At 44.5% G+C, this 12,379-nt stretch overlaps 1 protein-coding gene across 1 annotated transcript; it reads right to left on the reverse strand.

The window, feature by feature from the left end:
* Positions 1-7,764: 7,764 nt before the first annotated feature.
* LOC117554777 lies at positions 7,765-11,258 on the reverse strand. Its single transcript, XM_034229290.1, has 5 exons — positions 11,206-11,258; positions 10,438-10,826; positions 10,309-10,335; positions 8,923-9,726; positions 7,765-8,774 (listed from the first exon to the last, which is right to left on the reverse strand). Exons 2-5 carry the CDS (start codon positions 10,811-10,813, stop codon positions 7,879-7,881), a joined length of 2,103 nt encoding a protein of 700 aa, XP_034085181.1. The 5' UTR covers positions 10,814-10,826; positions 11,206-11,258; the 3' UTR covers positions 7,765-7,878.
* Between the last annotated feature and the right edge of the window lie 1,121 nt (positions 11,259-12,379).

Here is a 12,379-nt window from a genome sequence, read left to right on the forward strand (position 1 = left end):
GGCGCAGTTCAAAGAGCTGCTCAGGAGCCTGGAAGCCGAGAAGGACAACCTGGAGGAGCGTCTGACGAACCAGCTGTCCCAGCTCAACGGCAGCATCGCAGACTACCAGCAGGAGGCGGCGGACAACCGGGAGCACTTGGCCGAGCTGCAGCGGGAGGTGGAGCGGTTGGCGAGGGAGCGGGCCGAGTTGGAGGCTGAGGCACAGAGCGAGAGCAACCGGGCCGCCAGGCTGGAGGAGGACATGAGGCAAGCACAGAGAGAGAGAGCAGAAGCAGAGTCTGGTAAGCAGGAGGAGCTGCTGAGGGAGAAGCAGCTGGAGGTCCGGCAGCTGCAGAGGGACTGCATCAAGTACCAGGAGAGGATCAGCGAGATGGGTAGAGACGCTAAGGCGCTGCAGCAAGGTTACAATGAGCTCCAGAATAAGCTAGAACAATCCCAACTGGAGACTTTGAAAACTCTAGAACAGAGGTTCTCAATAGTTTTTCAGCCAAGGACCCCTTACAAGATAGAGAATACACCAAGGACCCCCTCATTCTGATTTGTGATTTTGGGCTATATAAATAAAAATTGACTTGATTTGACATGTATGTCCCTTGGAATAATCTGACGTAGCCTATTTTTTACACTTCTATAGTCTTAGTTATGTGAAAGAACAACACAAGAGAAATGTATTAGAAAGATATTAGATATGTATTAAAAATATTTGCACCATCTCAACACAGAATACCCATAAAACAATCAATCAATTAGCTGCAAGTAACACTGTACCTAAACAAAATATCAAAGGGAAATCAAGAGAAAAGTGATCATTTGAAGTGCATTTCAGAACACACACACACACACACACACACACACACACACACACACACACACACACACACACAAATATAACACATCAAGTGTTTCACTCTTAGTTAAATGATTTATAAAAGTCTAATCACAAAATAAATGCAGGCTATAAACAATTGAACACATGCCTGCATTGCAACATATATCAAGTAAATTGCAAAACAACTGTAACTGCATTGCTACAATCCCAAACCACTACTTGTAATGGCAGCCAGCTCTGGACACTATTGGAGTGATGCAAGGCAGTCCATGAAGCTGATTGCTTCTCTCTGCAAGTGAAGACACGCAAGGTGTGGCCCTTAGTGTGGGTGGGACCTTGGACATGCTGCGTGATGTTAAAGCACTCCAATAGTGACAGAAACTCAGCGGCAAAGGTGCAGGTGCTGGAGTCCGTGGATGTTAAAATCACCTAGCAGTAGTGTGGATGGGGACATGGAGCAGATTGAGGTGAGAAGCTCAGACAACTCAGACATGAATGAGGTGGAAGGTTTGGGGGGGGCGGTAAATGAGGACGACCTGCTGCTTTGAGGGGGCAGCCACTGAGAAGGCAATGCACTCAAGTGAGATTTTATTCGTCACAAGCAGCTGTTTGACAGGCAGGGATGCAACCTCATCAGGCATCTCTTTCGACTCCACTTCGAGCGATAGATTTATTAACAAAGCACTTATATACTAATAAAGGACTGGCTTATCTAAAGCCAGTTGAGTAGCACTTGAAATGTTTGGCTCTATGAAACCTGATGTACTTATATGATTCTGTTTTCTTCAAGGTTGTGTCTTCCTGGTCGAATATACTTATTGTAAGTCGCTTTGGATAAAAGCGTCAGCTAAATGCAATGTAATGTATGAAAAAGGTGACAAGGACCCAAGCCCCCCGACCCCACGGAATATCGGCTTTAAAATGAGGAATAACAGGATGTTAGCAGTCAGAACAACTAAAGCAGCAGTGTTAATAATAACAGAAACGCCAAAGAGTCATATCTAATAGAAATATATAAAAGCATTTATTTTAATTGTGTAGCAGTCAGTTTATAATTTTGGCAGCACTGTTGAGCATTTTGGAAATATATTTTCATGCCTCTGTGCAATGCGTAGTCTTTCTATCTGTATAGCCACTGGTGTAAAGTAAATAAGTTCATAAACTCAAGTACTATACTTGGGTACAATTTTGAGATACTTGTACTTTATTTAAGTATTTCAATGTTTTGCTACTTTGTTCTTCTTCTCCACTACAGTTCAGAGGTACATGGTGTACTTTTCCTCCACCTCCATGTATTTAATACCTTTAGTTACTTTACAGATGTGGATGAATGATGTGAAATATAATCAAGTGTTAAATCTTTAGTTCCACCTGGAGTAAATCCACCAGCTACCCTGCAGTATACAAAGTCATTCAAACTAGCTGCACCTTTACCAGCTTTGAGAACACTTTAATGATCAATCATTATAAAACATATCATATATATTATTCTGAAATGGACCAATCTGCACAATGACTACTTATACTGTCGCTACTTTCACTATATTTTGATGAGAATACTTTTACTTGAGGAACATTAATGCAGTACTTTTACTGTAACAGAGTATTCCTACACTCTGGTACTTCTACTCAAGTACAAGACCTGAGTACTTCTACTTACTGTCGCTACTTTAACTATATTTTGATGAAAATACTTTTGTACTTTTATTTGAGGAACATTTTGATTGCAGGATTGTTCCTACACTCAAGTACTTGTACTTTTACTCAAGTACAAGATCTGAGTAGGCCTACTTCTACTTTTACTCAAGTACAAGACCTGAGTACTTCTATTACTCTAGTACAAGATCTGAGTACTTCTACTTTTAATAAAGTACAAGATCTGAGTACTTCTACTTTTACTCTAGTACAATATCTGAGTACTTCTGCTTTTAATCAAGTACAAGATCTGAGTACTTAGCTAGCTCAACGATAATATTGCGACAGAAAAACGTTTCAGTTCACATCACGCTCTGCCGCTCCGACAGGGAGTTCTGCTCTGGACACCTGAACGGCCCGTTCTAACAGCTGTTCACCAGCGGTCAGTCTGTGCCAGTGCTTGAATTGGAATGAAAAAGGTGCCAGTACTCTAAAATCAGCAACTTTTTCAAGTCAATTTTATATATACAGCCCACAAACAAGAATTTGGCTACTATAATGCTGGTGGGTTTGTCTCTTTACTACTGTATATTTTAGAAAGGTTCACTGTACTTAACATTTTTTATGATAGGCAGCGGATATGGCTAAAGCTCAGTAAGGTCAATATTAACTGAAAATATAGCAATCAAAGTCTAGATCTTCTGCTGAAGACACATGAAGCAGAGACCTTTCAGGTGAGAGCCCCTCTGGTGGTGTTCAACATTAATGACAAGGAAACAAAGCTCTGGTCAGAAGCATTTTTTATAAAAAGCTTTAACAAAATGAAGTATTTCTGTACATTTTGAATGCAATCTAACTTTCCAACTCAGAAAACGAAAAACGAAAAAGTGCCAAAAGTCTTCTCACATGGCTGAGCTGCTTTGCAATATACTTCACCACTGAATAATACAAATATGTATAAAGTAAACTATGATGCAATCTAACTTTCCAACTCAGAAAAAATGATAAAGAGCATGAACAAAGAACATGTAAAAACAAATGCAAAATTTGCACAATCTAAAATGAGAAACTGTAACTGCAAGTAACAAAGTCTGAGCCATGGTAAAGAGTTACATTGAACACCAAGCTGATCAGATAACTCCCTGGTTGGTCTGAAGTCCTTCTATCTCCAGGATCTGTACAAATCGGCACATTATGCCAAAAGTCTTCTCACTGGGTGAGCTGCTTTGCAATATACTTCACATTGTTAGAAAAGGCTCCAGAAGGCCTTGGGGACATCAGTATCAGGGGCTGGAGCTGGTCAGGCTCTTTCATCAGCACTTCTCCTTCCCTTTGCCAGCCAGGACCTCACATACTGTTCCGGATTGAACTGTCCTAGTGATGGTCCATTACATTTAATGAAAACCAGGCTGGACAGTCGGCTGACAGAGAGAGCATTCCTTTTTGCAGTAAGGATATCGTTCATGCAGCTGAATGCCCGCTCACACTCACTAGTGGAGACAGCGATGGTTCGGACTGCTTTCAGTAGAGGCTCCATGGCAGCAGGTGTACGGGATGCTCTGGTTTCCTTGTATTCGCGAAAGCCCTGAACAGTCTCTCTTCTGTCCACTTTCAGCACTTCGCACAAACGTAGCACCTCTACGTCCCCATACTGTACGTCTAACTCCTCTTCAGGCCAACTTCCAGGATGGATAACTTTCATGTCCTGGATTAGCTGATTGTCCCGGGCCTCCCGGCCATGTAATGGGATTTCTCTTGTGCTGACATGAGAGGAGGTTGTGGAAGTCATTCTGTGTCTCAGATTCTCTACCATACTGCGGAAAAAACTGACCTGCATGAATCTGTACAAGCCTGCCATTCTCACGCAGGGCAACACCCTTGAAGGACTTCTCAGCTAGAGCTGTATGAACTGTAGTCATGTGTGGGCCAGGCATGGTGACCATGGATTCAAAAACTCGTATTTCTCGAGTTAAGAGCCTATCTGCTGTAGGCAGTGTCATCTCTCTTTTTTGGAGTTGCCGAGAGAGGTCGCTGAGCTCTGTGAGCGCATCGTACATCAGTCCCAGATTGCTGACAAACGTTGCAGATGTGAGCACATCATCCAGGCCCTTGTACTTTGCTCTGTCTCTGGAATCCCTGCTCGTGTCGTTTGCAGCATTTGTGAAGTGATCATGAAGCACTCGGTAGTTTTCCCAGACTGCTCTGACGCTCCTTTCACTTGAAGCCACCCAGCGGATGGACAAAACACGCCCTATCACCAGGAGACGCTGTCCGACTGCTTGCGCACACTGCGCTAACTGCCTCTGATTTTTGGGGGAGGCATGGAACAAGGAATAGAGTTTGTCAAAAAAGATCTGGAAATGATTGAGCCCTGAGACCTCCTTGACCACATCCCCAACTGCCAGCTCTAGACGATGATTGGAGCAGTGCCACACAAACAGGCTTGGGAATTTACTACACAACTGGGTAGCAACGCCTGTTCTCTTCCCTAGCATGACTGAAGCCCCATCACATGCAAAAGAAACGAAACACTGACCTAAAAAGTCCTCGTTAAAATCTCTTCCAAGACACTCCATTAACGCCTTTGTGATGTCATCAGCCGTTGTTCCATCCAACTCGATCAGCTCCCAAAAAAACGTTTCGGGCTCAGCATCAGCTAATGCTGAGCGTAGACACACAACAAGCACCGTTTTACCACTAATAGTGGTAGATTCATCGACCAAAACACAGAGTTTTCTTTGGTTTTCTGTAATGTCTTTTGCCATTTTTTTCTTCAGCTCATGAGCTATGTGGTCGATGATTTCGCCACAGGTTTTATTGGAGTGCAAAACCCTGCCCACGTTCAGCCCATTCAGTTTCTGTACATTCAAATCAATTGGCATGTCTGTGAATGGCCGGCTATGTTTGCCAATTTTATATGCCGTTCGAAAAACTCTGATAGTGGTGTCTAATTCAGATTTATGCATAGACTGCACTTGATGTTGAATAGTTTCACATGAAGCAGATGTAAGGATGTCAGCAGCTTTTACATGGGCTTGTGATTCTTTATGTTCTTTGATTTTTTTTCTCAGGCTAGCTTGCCCTTGTCAACACCGAAATGAGACACTGCACACTCACCCCATTCAGTTGACAGTTTCAGTCCTTGTCCAGTGTGTATTCCCAAAGATTTGACATCTCTGCATATCCGACATCCTAGCTTCTTATCTTTAAGAAGGAGCCATGCATTGGTCTTGCAAAAATATTGCACCTGATCCGTTGTCCAGCAGTCAGGTGCATCGCTTTGCCCGGTGTTGGTGGTGGCAGTTGCGCCAGCAGCAGCTAACGTTAGAGGCTCTGGAGGAGGCGGCGGAGCTAGTGCTAATGCTAATGCACTAGAACTTGGAGCAGGAGGATCAACCAAAGAAAGCTCCCCATCAGACACAATTTCCAACACAGGCACAGCATTCTCTGTATTTGAAGTTTCTTCCGGCGACAACCGCTGTCTTTTTGCACTTTTATTAATCCACGCTAACATGTTAGAAATGCTAATTTGTGACGTGACTTGCTTTCCTTCTCTCGGGGGCGTGCCTGCTCTGTTCTATCACTCTACATAGCCACCCACTGGGTGGGAGTTGCACTGCATAAACACAACACACGTGCATCTAGGTATGTAAATTGTAAAGCATTAAAACATGGTTTTACTAACAGTTTTCAGTATGTTGTTACTTCGGCATTATTATTATTATTATTATTATTTTGAAACGTGTATTACTATTAAATCACGGTCAAATAGGTTAATTTTGACATAGTCGTTTCCACCACAGTATTTACATGGAGAAGATAAGCCCCGCCCCCTCTCCAGCACGTTCTGTTTGAATGACAGGAGTAAACAGCTGACAGCCGCTGTGAAACTCCAGCGGTTAGAGCAGTGGTTCTCAAAGTGGGGGGCGCGCCACCCCTGGGGGGCGCAGAGGCATGCCAGGGGGGGCGCGAGAGACCAGGAGGAAAAATTGTTATTAAAAAAAAAAAAAAAGATTAAAAAAAAAAAAATCATAATTTGAAAAATTATTGATTCGAAAATAATATGATGCAGTACAGTACTATTACGTCTGGGTCTCTGTGTTTCATTAAAGCTCGACTCATTTTGTGTGCGCGAGAGAGAGAGAGAGCGCACCGATACTGGAGATCGTTGTTGTTAGCTTCTGGTGCTAGCGAGCTACGCTAACGGATATAAGGAGTTTTTTCAACAACAAAGTGCAGGAGAGTCCTCTACTGTCAGACTGAGAGACTCAGTGAGCTAAAGGACTCTCTCAGTGGGTCTCAAATGTTTTGGTCACCATTAATGTAAACAATTATTTCCGAGGCACACGTTTAAATGATCATTGTAGTTATACAAAAATAAGAGAATAAATGAAAAACAGGTATGAAATACTATATGACAGTAAAAAAAGAATAACGTTTAAAAGGGTGATTTGTAAAATATCCATAAATAAAAAGTAAATCTGTTAACAGGTCTGTTTCAAATGGGTGTTGAGAGATGTATCCATAGATCTCTTCATTTTGCTCCTAAAGTGCACCAGATTGATGCTTTTAACTTCAATATTTAAAAATAAATCTTCCCGGGCGAGCTTGCCCCCGGACCCCCCTATGTGAGGTCCACACACCACCTATAAAAATAGCACTTTACCCCTGCTTGCCGTGAGCTGATTATCGAGCCTTCATTGTAACAGTCGCGGGTACACTGTGTATTTGCGTGGGGAGTGTTGCAGTAGAAAATTCCACTGTAGCGCCCGGTACATTAAACCCTAAATGTTTGAGCTACCCCACAGCACCCCGAAAATAAATCTCTGGCGCCGCCACTGAGCCTGACTATTTGTGTTGGGGGGGCCCGACTTTTTTTTTTCTCCAAAGGGGGGGCCTGACAGAAAAAGTTTGAGAACCACTGGGTTAGAGCGATGAGAATGTCCGTTCGGCACCTCATGACGCATCTACTGAGTAGGGGAGAGTGGGGTAAGTAGTGCCAATTTTTACTTAAAGTGCCTTTAAAGCAAGGGGATTACAGTAATGCCTCCAACTAAAATATGTACATATAGTTTAGGATGTTGTGCATCCCTGGGAACAATCACTTCGGATCTTAAATAAACTGTTTGAGAAATATAGCTTTAGAAAAAAAAGTGGTTTTGTGGCACAACTTGCCCCCGGTGCGGGGTAAGTTGTGCCATTAGAGACAATACACTGGGGTAAATTGTGCCATTGATAATTGAAGTAAAACAGATCATTTTAATCTCACAAACAATAATGCTATATAAAAGCAAGACACATTCAATACAAAATTATTTATTTAATGTTTATTTAAAGTTTTAACAACATCAAAGGCCACTTTAAAAATGAGCAGCAAATCATCTGCATCTGAATCTCTTCACAGATTCGGCCTACTACTGAACATCCCACTTGTCAATGCTGCAGGGGAATGTGAATGTATACTCCCTTCTGGCTGTACCACCAAGTTTTTGTGGTGTGGGTAGTTTCTTGAGCACATCACCTCTAGGGATGACTCCTTCATCATTCTCTCTAAATGTGAAGATGGGCTTTCCATCAACAGACCTCTTATAACTTTGCTTCAGAAACTTTGCACTGATCTCGTCACCTTCAACATTCTCCACCAATCCAACATAGTTATAGCATTTGGATTTTTTACCTGCAAACTTCACAATGACAAAGTCACCAGCAGACAGATCCTTGTCACCATCATCATCATCACTCTGGACATCTGAACTCTCATAATGAGTGGTATCGCTAAGTGGAATCGGAAAGTCACTCTCTTCTGAGCTACTGGAGAGCACTTTCTTTTTGGGCTTGGTTGGTTTTGACCCTTTCAGAGCCCCCTTCTTATTTCCACTCCTTTTCTTCTTCTCAGCCCGTTCCTTTTCTCTGCTGTGTGTCTTCTCCAGACCATCTTCTGCCTCATCATTGGTGGTGGAGCTTTCTTCTGAGCTACTGTACACAGCTGTTTTCTTCTTGGTTTTGGTTTGATTTGCAGCTTTCAGAGCCCTTTTCTTCTCTCTTTCATTCTTTTTCTTTTCCTGTTCAGCCTTTTTATCTTCTTTTTCTTTGTGAGCCTTCTCCAACTCCATCTTCTCAGGTGTGTCGGTCACGATTCTTGTTTTCACTTTCTTTCTTACACATTTTTTTTTTCTTTCTGTGGCTTTTGGCAAGGGAAGAATGACTTCTGGAGACACATAACCCAAGTGAGCAGAAGAACCAGATTTGTCACTTGATAAGTGCTCGGGATTTGTCAGAGTGGCAGGTGGCTCTCCTGGGTCTGGATCTGCTTCAAGGAAAGGAAAGGAAAGGAAAGGAACTTTATTGTCATTGAACACAGGGAACAACAAGATTACGCGGTCAGGTGGAGGGTAAGCCTGAGCCATGCCACTATGCGCACCGCCACTATTGGCCTACCAGACTTTTTTTTTAAATACCTGTGACATGTGTTGGCTCATGAGATGGTCCAGGCAGGTGAGCAGCTGCACTGGTGGAGGGCTCTTCTCCAGGCAGGTGAGCAGCTGCACTGGTGGAGGGCTCTTCTCCAGGCAGGTCAGCAGTGGCACTGGGTTCATCTTCTGGATTTGCCCTGTCTGTCACCATTGATGGTGCATAGTCTTCTTCCGGGAAGATGTCCCTGTTGAAAGGGTATATGCCTGTTGCTCTGAACCCTGAGGTTATGTTTGTTGGTGACATTGCAGAGAGGAACGCTTGCTTCACAAGTTCCGAGACCTCATAGATTGATACGGTTCGCCCAGGATGTGATCGCATCCACCCATCCATCGCTCGGTTATAATAGGTTTTGAGTGGTCCATAGACAGTTTTGTCTAATGGTTGCAAGCGGTGTGAGGTATGAGGTGGCAGGGTGAGCATAATGACCCCATTCTCTTTAGCAATTGTCACTGACTTGAGTGAGATGTGAGACTCATGGTTGTCCAGAATGAGCAGGACTGGGTGATCGGTGGAGCAGTTGGTGTGGCGGATGAAGTGCTTCAGGAAGATGAGGAAGGCGTCTTCATTCATCCATCCAGACTTTGTACAATGACCAATGGAACCTGCTGGTGATCCATTGAGGAGGCTGTCCTTGAAGCGGACACGCGGGAAAATGAACATGGGTGGGACTGCATTTCCAGTGGCGTTTACTGCACAGGCCACAGTGACGAGCTCTCCTCTTTCAGCAGATGTTACTGAACCCACTTGTTTCTTCCCTTTTTCTGTGACAACCTGCTTGGGTGTCTGCACTGTCGTCACACACCAGTTTCATCCATGTTGTAACATCATGTGGGGAGGGAAAGCTGTACCTGAAATGAAATAAAAGGTAGTGCTGATGATCAGAGAGTTTAAAGCAGTTTTAACATACTTGGATGTGGTTGTGTGTGTAAATGTCAGAGGACAGAAGACCCTCTAGAGATGCTGTGCCCTCTCGCCAGGCTGCCAGGTTACCTAGTCAGGGTGTGGGTGGGTGGAGAGAGAGAGAGAGAGAGAGAGAGAGAGAGAGAGAGAGGAGAGAGAGAGAGAGAGAGAGGAGAGAGAGAGAGATCGAGAGAGAAGGAGAGAGAGCGATAGGAGCTGAGCTGCTCTAGAGCGTCCGATAGCTCGCCTAAGAGAGAGTAGAGAGGATGAGTGATGCGAGCGAGAGAGAGAAGAGAGAGAGAGAGAGAGGAGTGATCATATCAGCATGTCAAGCCAGATGATTATTAAGTTACCTGTCCTTCACTTTAGAGAGGTTATCAAAGAACTCCCCCACGTTGTGCTTATTAAAGGCAGTAGCTCTTCCAAGAGAGGTTGCTTCAGGAACGCGGCATGCCAAATGGGTAGCGTGCTTTTAAAGGCGTTGAACCAATCAGGTCCTAGAAAAGGTTAAAAGTTTATCAGCACATTGCAGTTTACATTCAGATAAGTTGAAGTTATCCGCTCCAAATAACTATCCAATAGCCTATACTTGATCTAACCTGCTTTTTCGTCTCTGGTCCAGCTGGCAGGCATGTCAATGCTATTTCTTTGTGCGAACTCAAAAGCCAGTTCACGGCATTTCATGACACCTATGCCATGAAACATTGCTGCTAGTGTCTTAATATGGTCAGCCAGCTCTTTCTCCATGTTCTCATTGAAGACTCGTTTGGCGACTGCTGTTCTTTCATAGCCTGGCTTTGTTACTTCTCCTATTTTTTTCTTATCCATATGTCTTTTTATGGTCATCCTGCAGATCTTCATCTCCTTTCCAACCTGACGTATGGTCTTCCCCTGTTGCACCTCTTTCACTGCTCTTTCCAACTCCTCAAGAGGAGTTGAAACCCTGTCTGTCTTCCTTTTGTATGTGCGTGGCATGATGGATTTTGGTCTAAAATTAAGAATGTCACATAGTTTTAGTGATCAAATGTAAGAATACAATGTACAATAACAATAAAATACAATAAAGTAATATATAGTAAATAATCATAAATTGGGGTAAGTTGTGCCACTGGCACAACTTACCCCAGGCCCTTTGGCACAAATCACCCCAAGCCCACCATTTTGAAAAAAATGCATCCCCCAGCTTTTTTGAGCTAGCATCATGCTAACTGTATAGACTCATGGCGTAGCTTACTAAAGCACTAAAACATGTGTGAACTGTTTTTAAAGTTGTCTAAATTGTTCAAACACAGCAATCAAAAAACCTTGATCATAGACATTTTACTTTGGAGGGCAAAAAATTGTTTTTTTAACTTAAATGTGCTTACCTCTCAAGCCATGTGACTCCCTTCTTTGCAGGATGATCGAAATGGATGCCTCTTCAAAAATATGTGGTCACATGACCAACTTCTGTTGGGGACATTGAACCAGAGTGGTCGGTGTTCAAAGCCTCTATTGCCGAAGCCGCGGCGGGGAGCTGTGGTCTCAAGGTCCTAGGTGCCTCAAGGGGCGGTAACCCTCGAACCTCCTGGTGGACACCGGTGGTCAGGGAAGCCGTCCGACTGAAGAAGGAGGCCTTCAGGGATTTGTTATCCCGGGGGACTCCCGAGGCAGTTGCAAGGTACCGACAGGCCCGAAGGGCAGCAGCCTCATCCGTGGCCGAGGCAAAGCAGCGGGTGTGGGAGAAGTTCGGAGAAGACATGGAGAAGGACTTTCGGGCGGCACCAAAGTTGTTCTGGAAAACTGTCCGACACCTCAGGAGGGGGAAGCAGGGAACCATCCAAGCTGTGTACAGTAAGGATGGGACGTTGTTGACCTCAACTGATGGAGTGTTAGGGCGTTGGAAGGAACACTTTGAGGAACTCCTGAACCCGACAACTCCGCCCTCTATGTTAGAGGCAGAGCTGGAGTATGACGGGGGATCAACACCAATCTCCCGGGGGGAGGTCACTGAGGTCGTCAAACAACTCCACAGTGGCAAAGCCCCGGGGGTGGATGAGATCCGCCCGGAAATGCTGAAGGCTCTGGGTGTTGAGGGACTGTCATGGTTGACACGTCTCATCAACGTTGCGTGGAAGTCGGAAACAGTACCGAAGGAGTGGCAGACCGGGGTGGTGGTTCCCCTATTTAAAAAGGGGGATCAGAGGGTGTGTGCCAATTACAGAGGCATCACACTACTCAGCCTCCCCGGGAAAGTTTACTCTAAGGTACTCGAAAGGAGGGTCAGGCCGATTGTCGAACCTCAGATTGAGGAGGAACAATGCGGATTCCGTCCTGGTCGTGGAACGACGGATCAGCTTTTTACTCTCGCAAGGATCCTGGAGGGGGCCTGGGAGTACGCTTATCCGGTCTACATGTGTTTTGTAGACTTGGAGAAGGCGTATGACCGAGTTCCCAGGGAGGTACTGTGGGAGGTGCTGCGGGAGTATGGGGTGAGGGGGTCTCTACTCAGGGCCATCCAATCTCTGTACTCCCAAAGCGAGAGCTGTGTCCGGGTCCTCG

Source organism: Gymnodraco acuticeps, unplaced genomic scaffold, assembly GCF_902827175.1.
Source record: "Gymnodraco acuticeps unplaced genomic scaffold, fGymAcu1.1, whole genome shotgun sequence".
Taxonomy (NCBI): Eukaryota; Metazoa; Chordata; class Actinopteri; order Perciformes; family Bathydraconidae; genus Gymnodraco; species Gymnodraco acuticeps.

Bases quoted from the DNA above. Each gene is read 5' to 3' on its own strand.
- LOC117554777 (XM_034229290.1), bottom strand. From the start codon at position 10,813: ATGCCACGCACATACAAAAGGAAGACAGACAGGGTTTCAACTCCTCTT. The intron at 10,336-10,437 runs GTTAGATCAAGT...AACCTTTTCTAG, and splicing joins GACCAGAGACGAAAAAGCAG to GACCTGATTGGTTCAACGCC. The intron at 9,727-10,308 runs GCACGCTACCCA...GTGTGACGACAG, and splicing joins TTGGTTCAACGCCTTTAAAA to TGCAGACACCCAAGCAGGTT.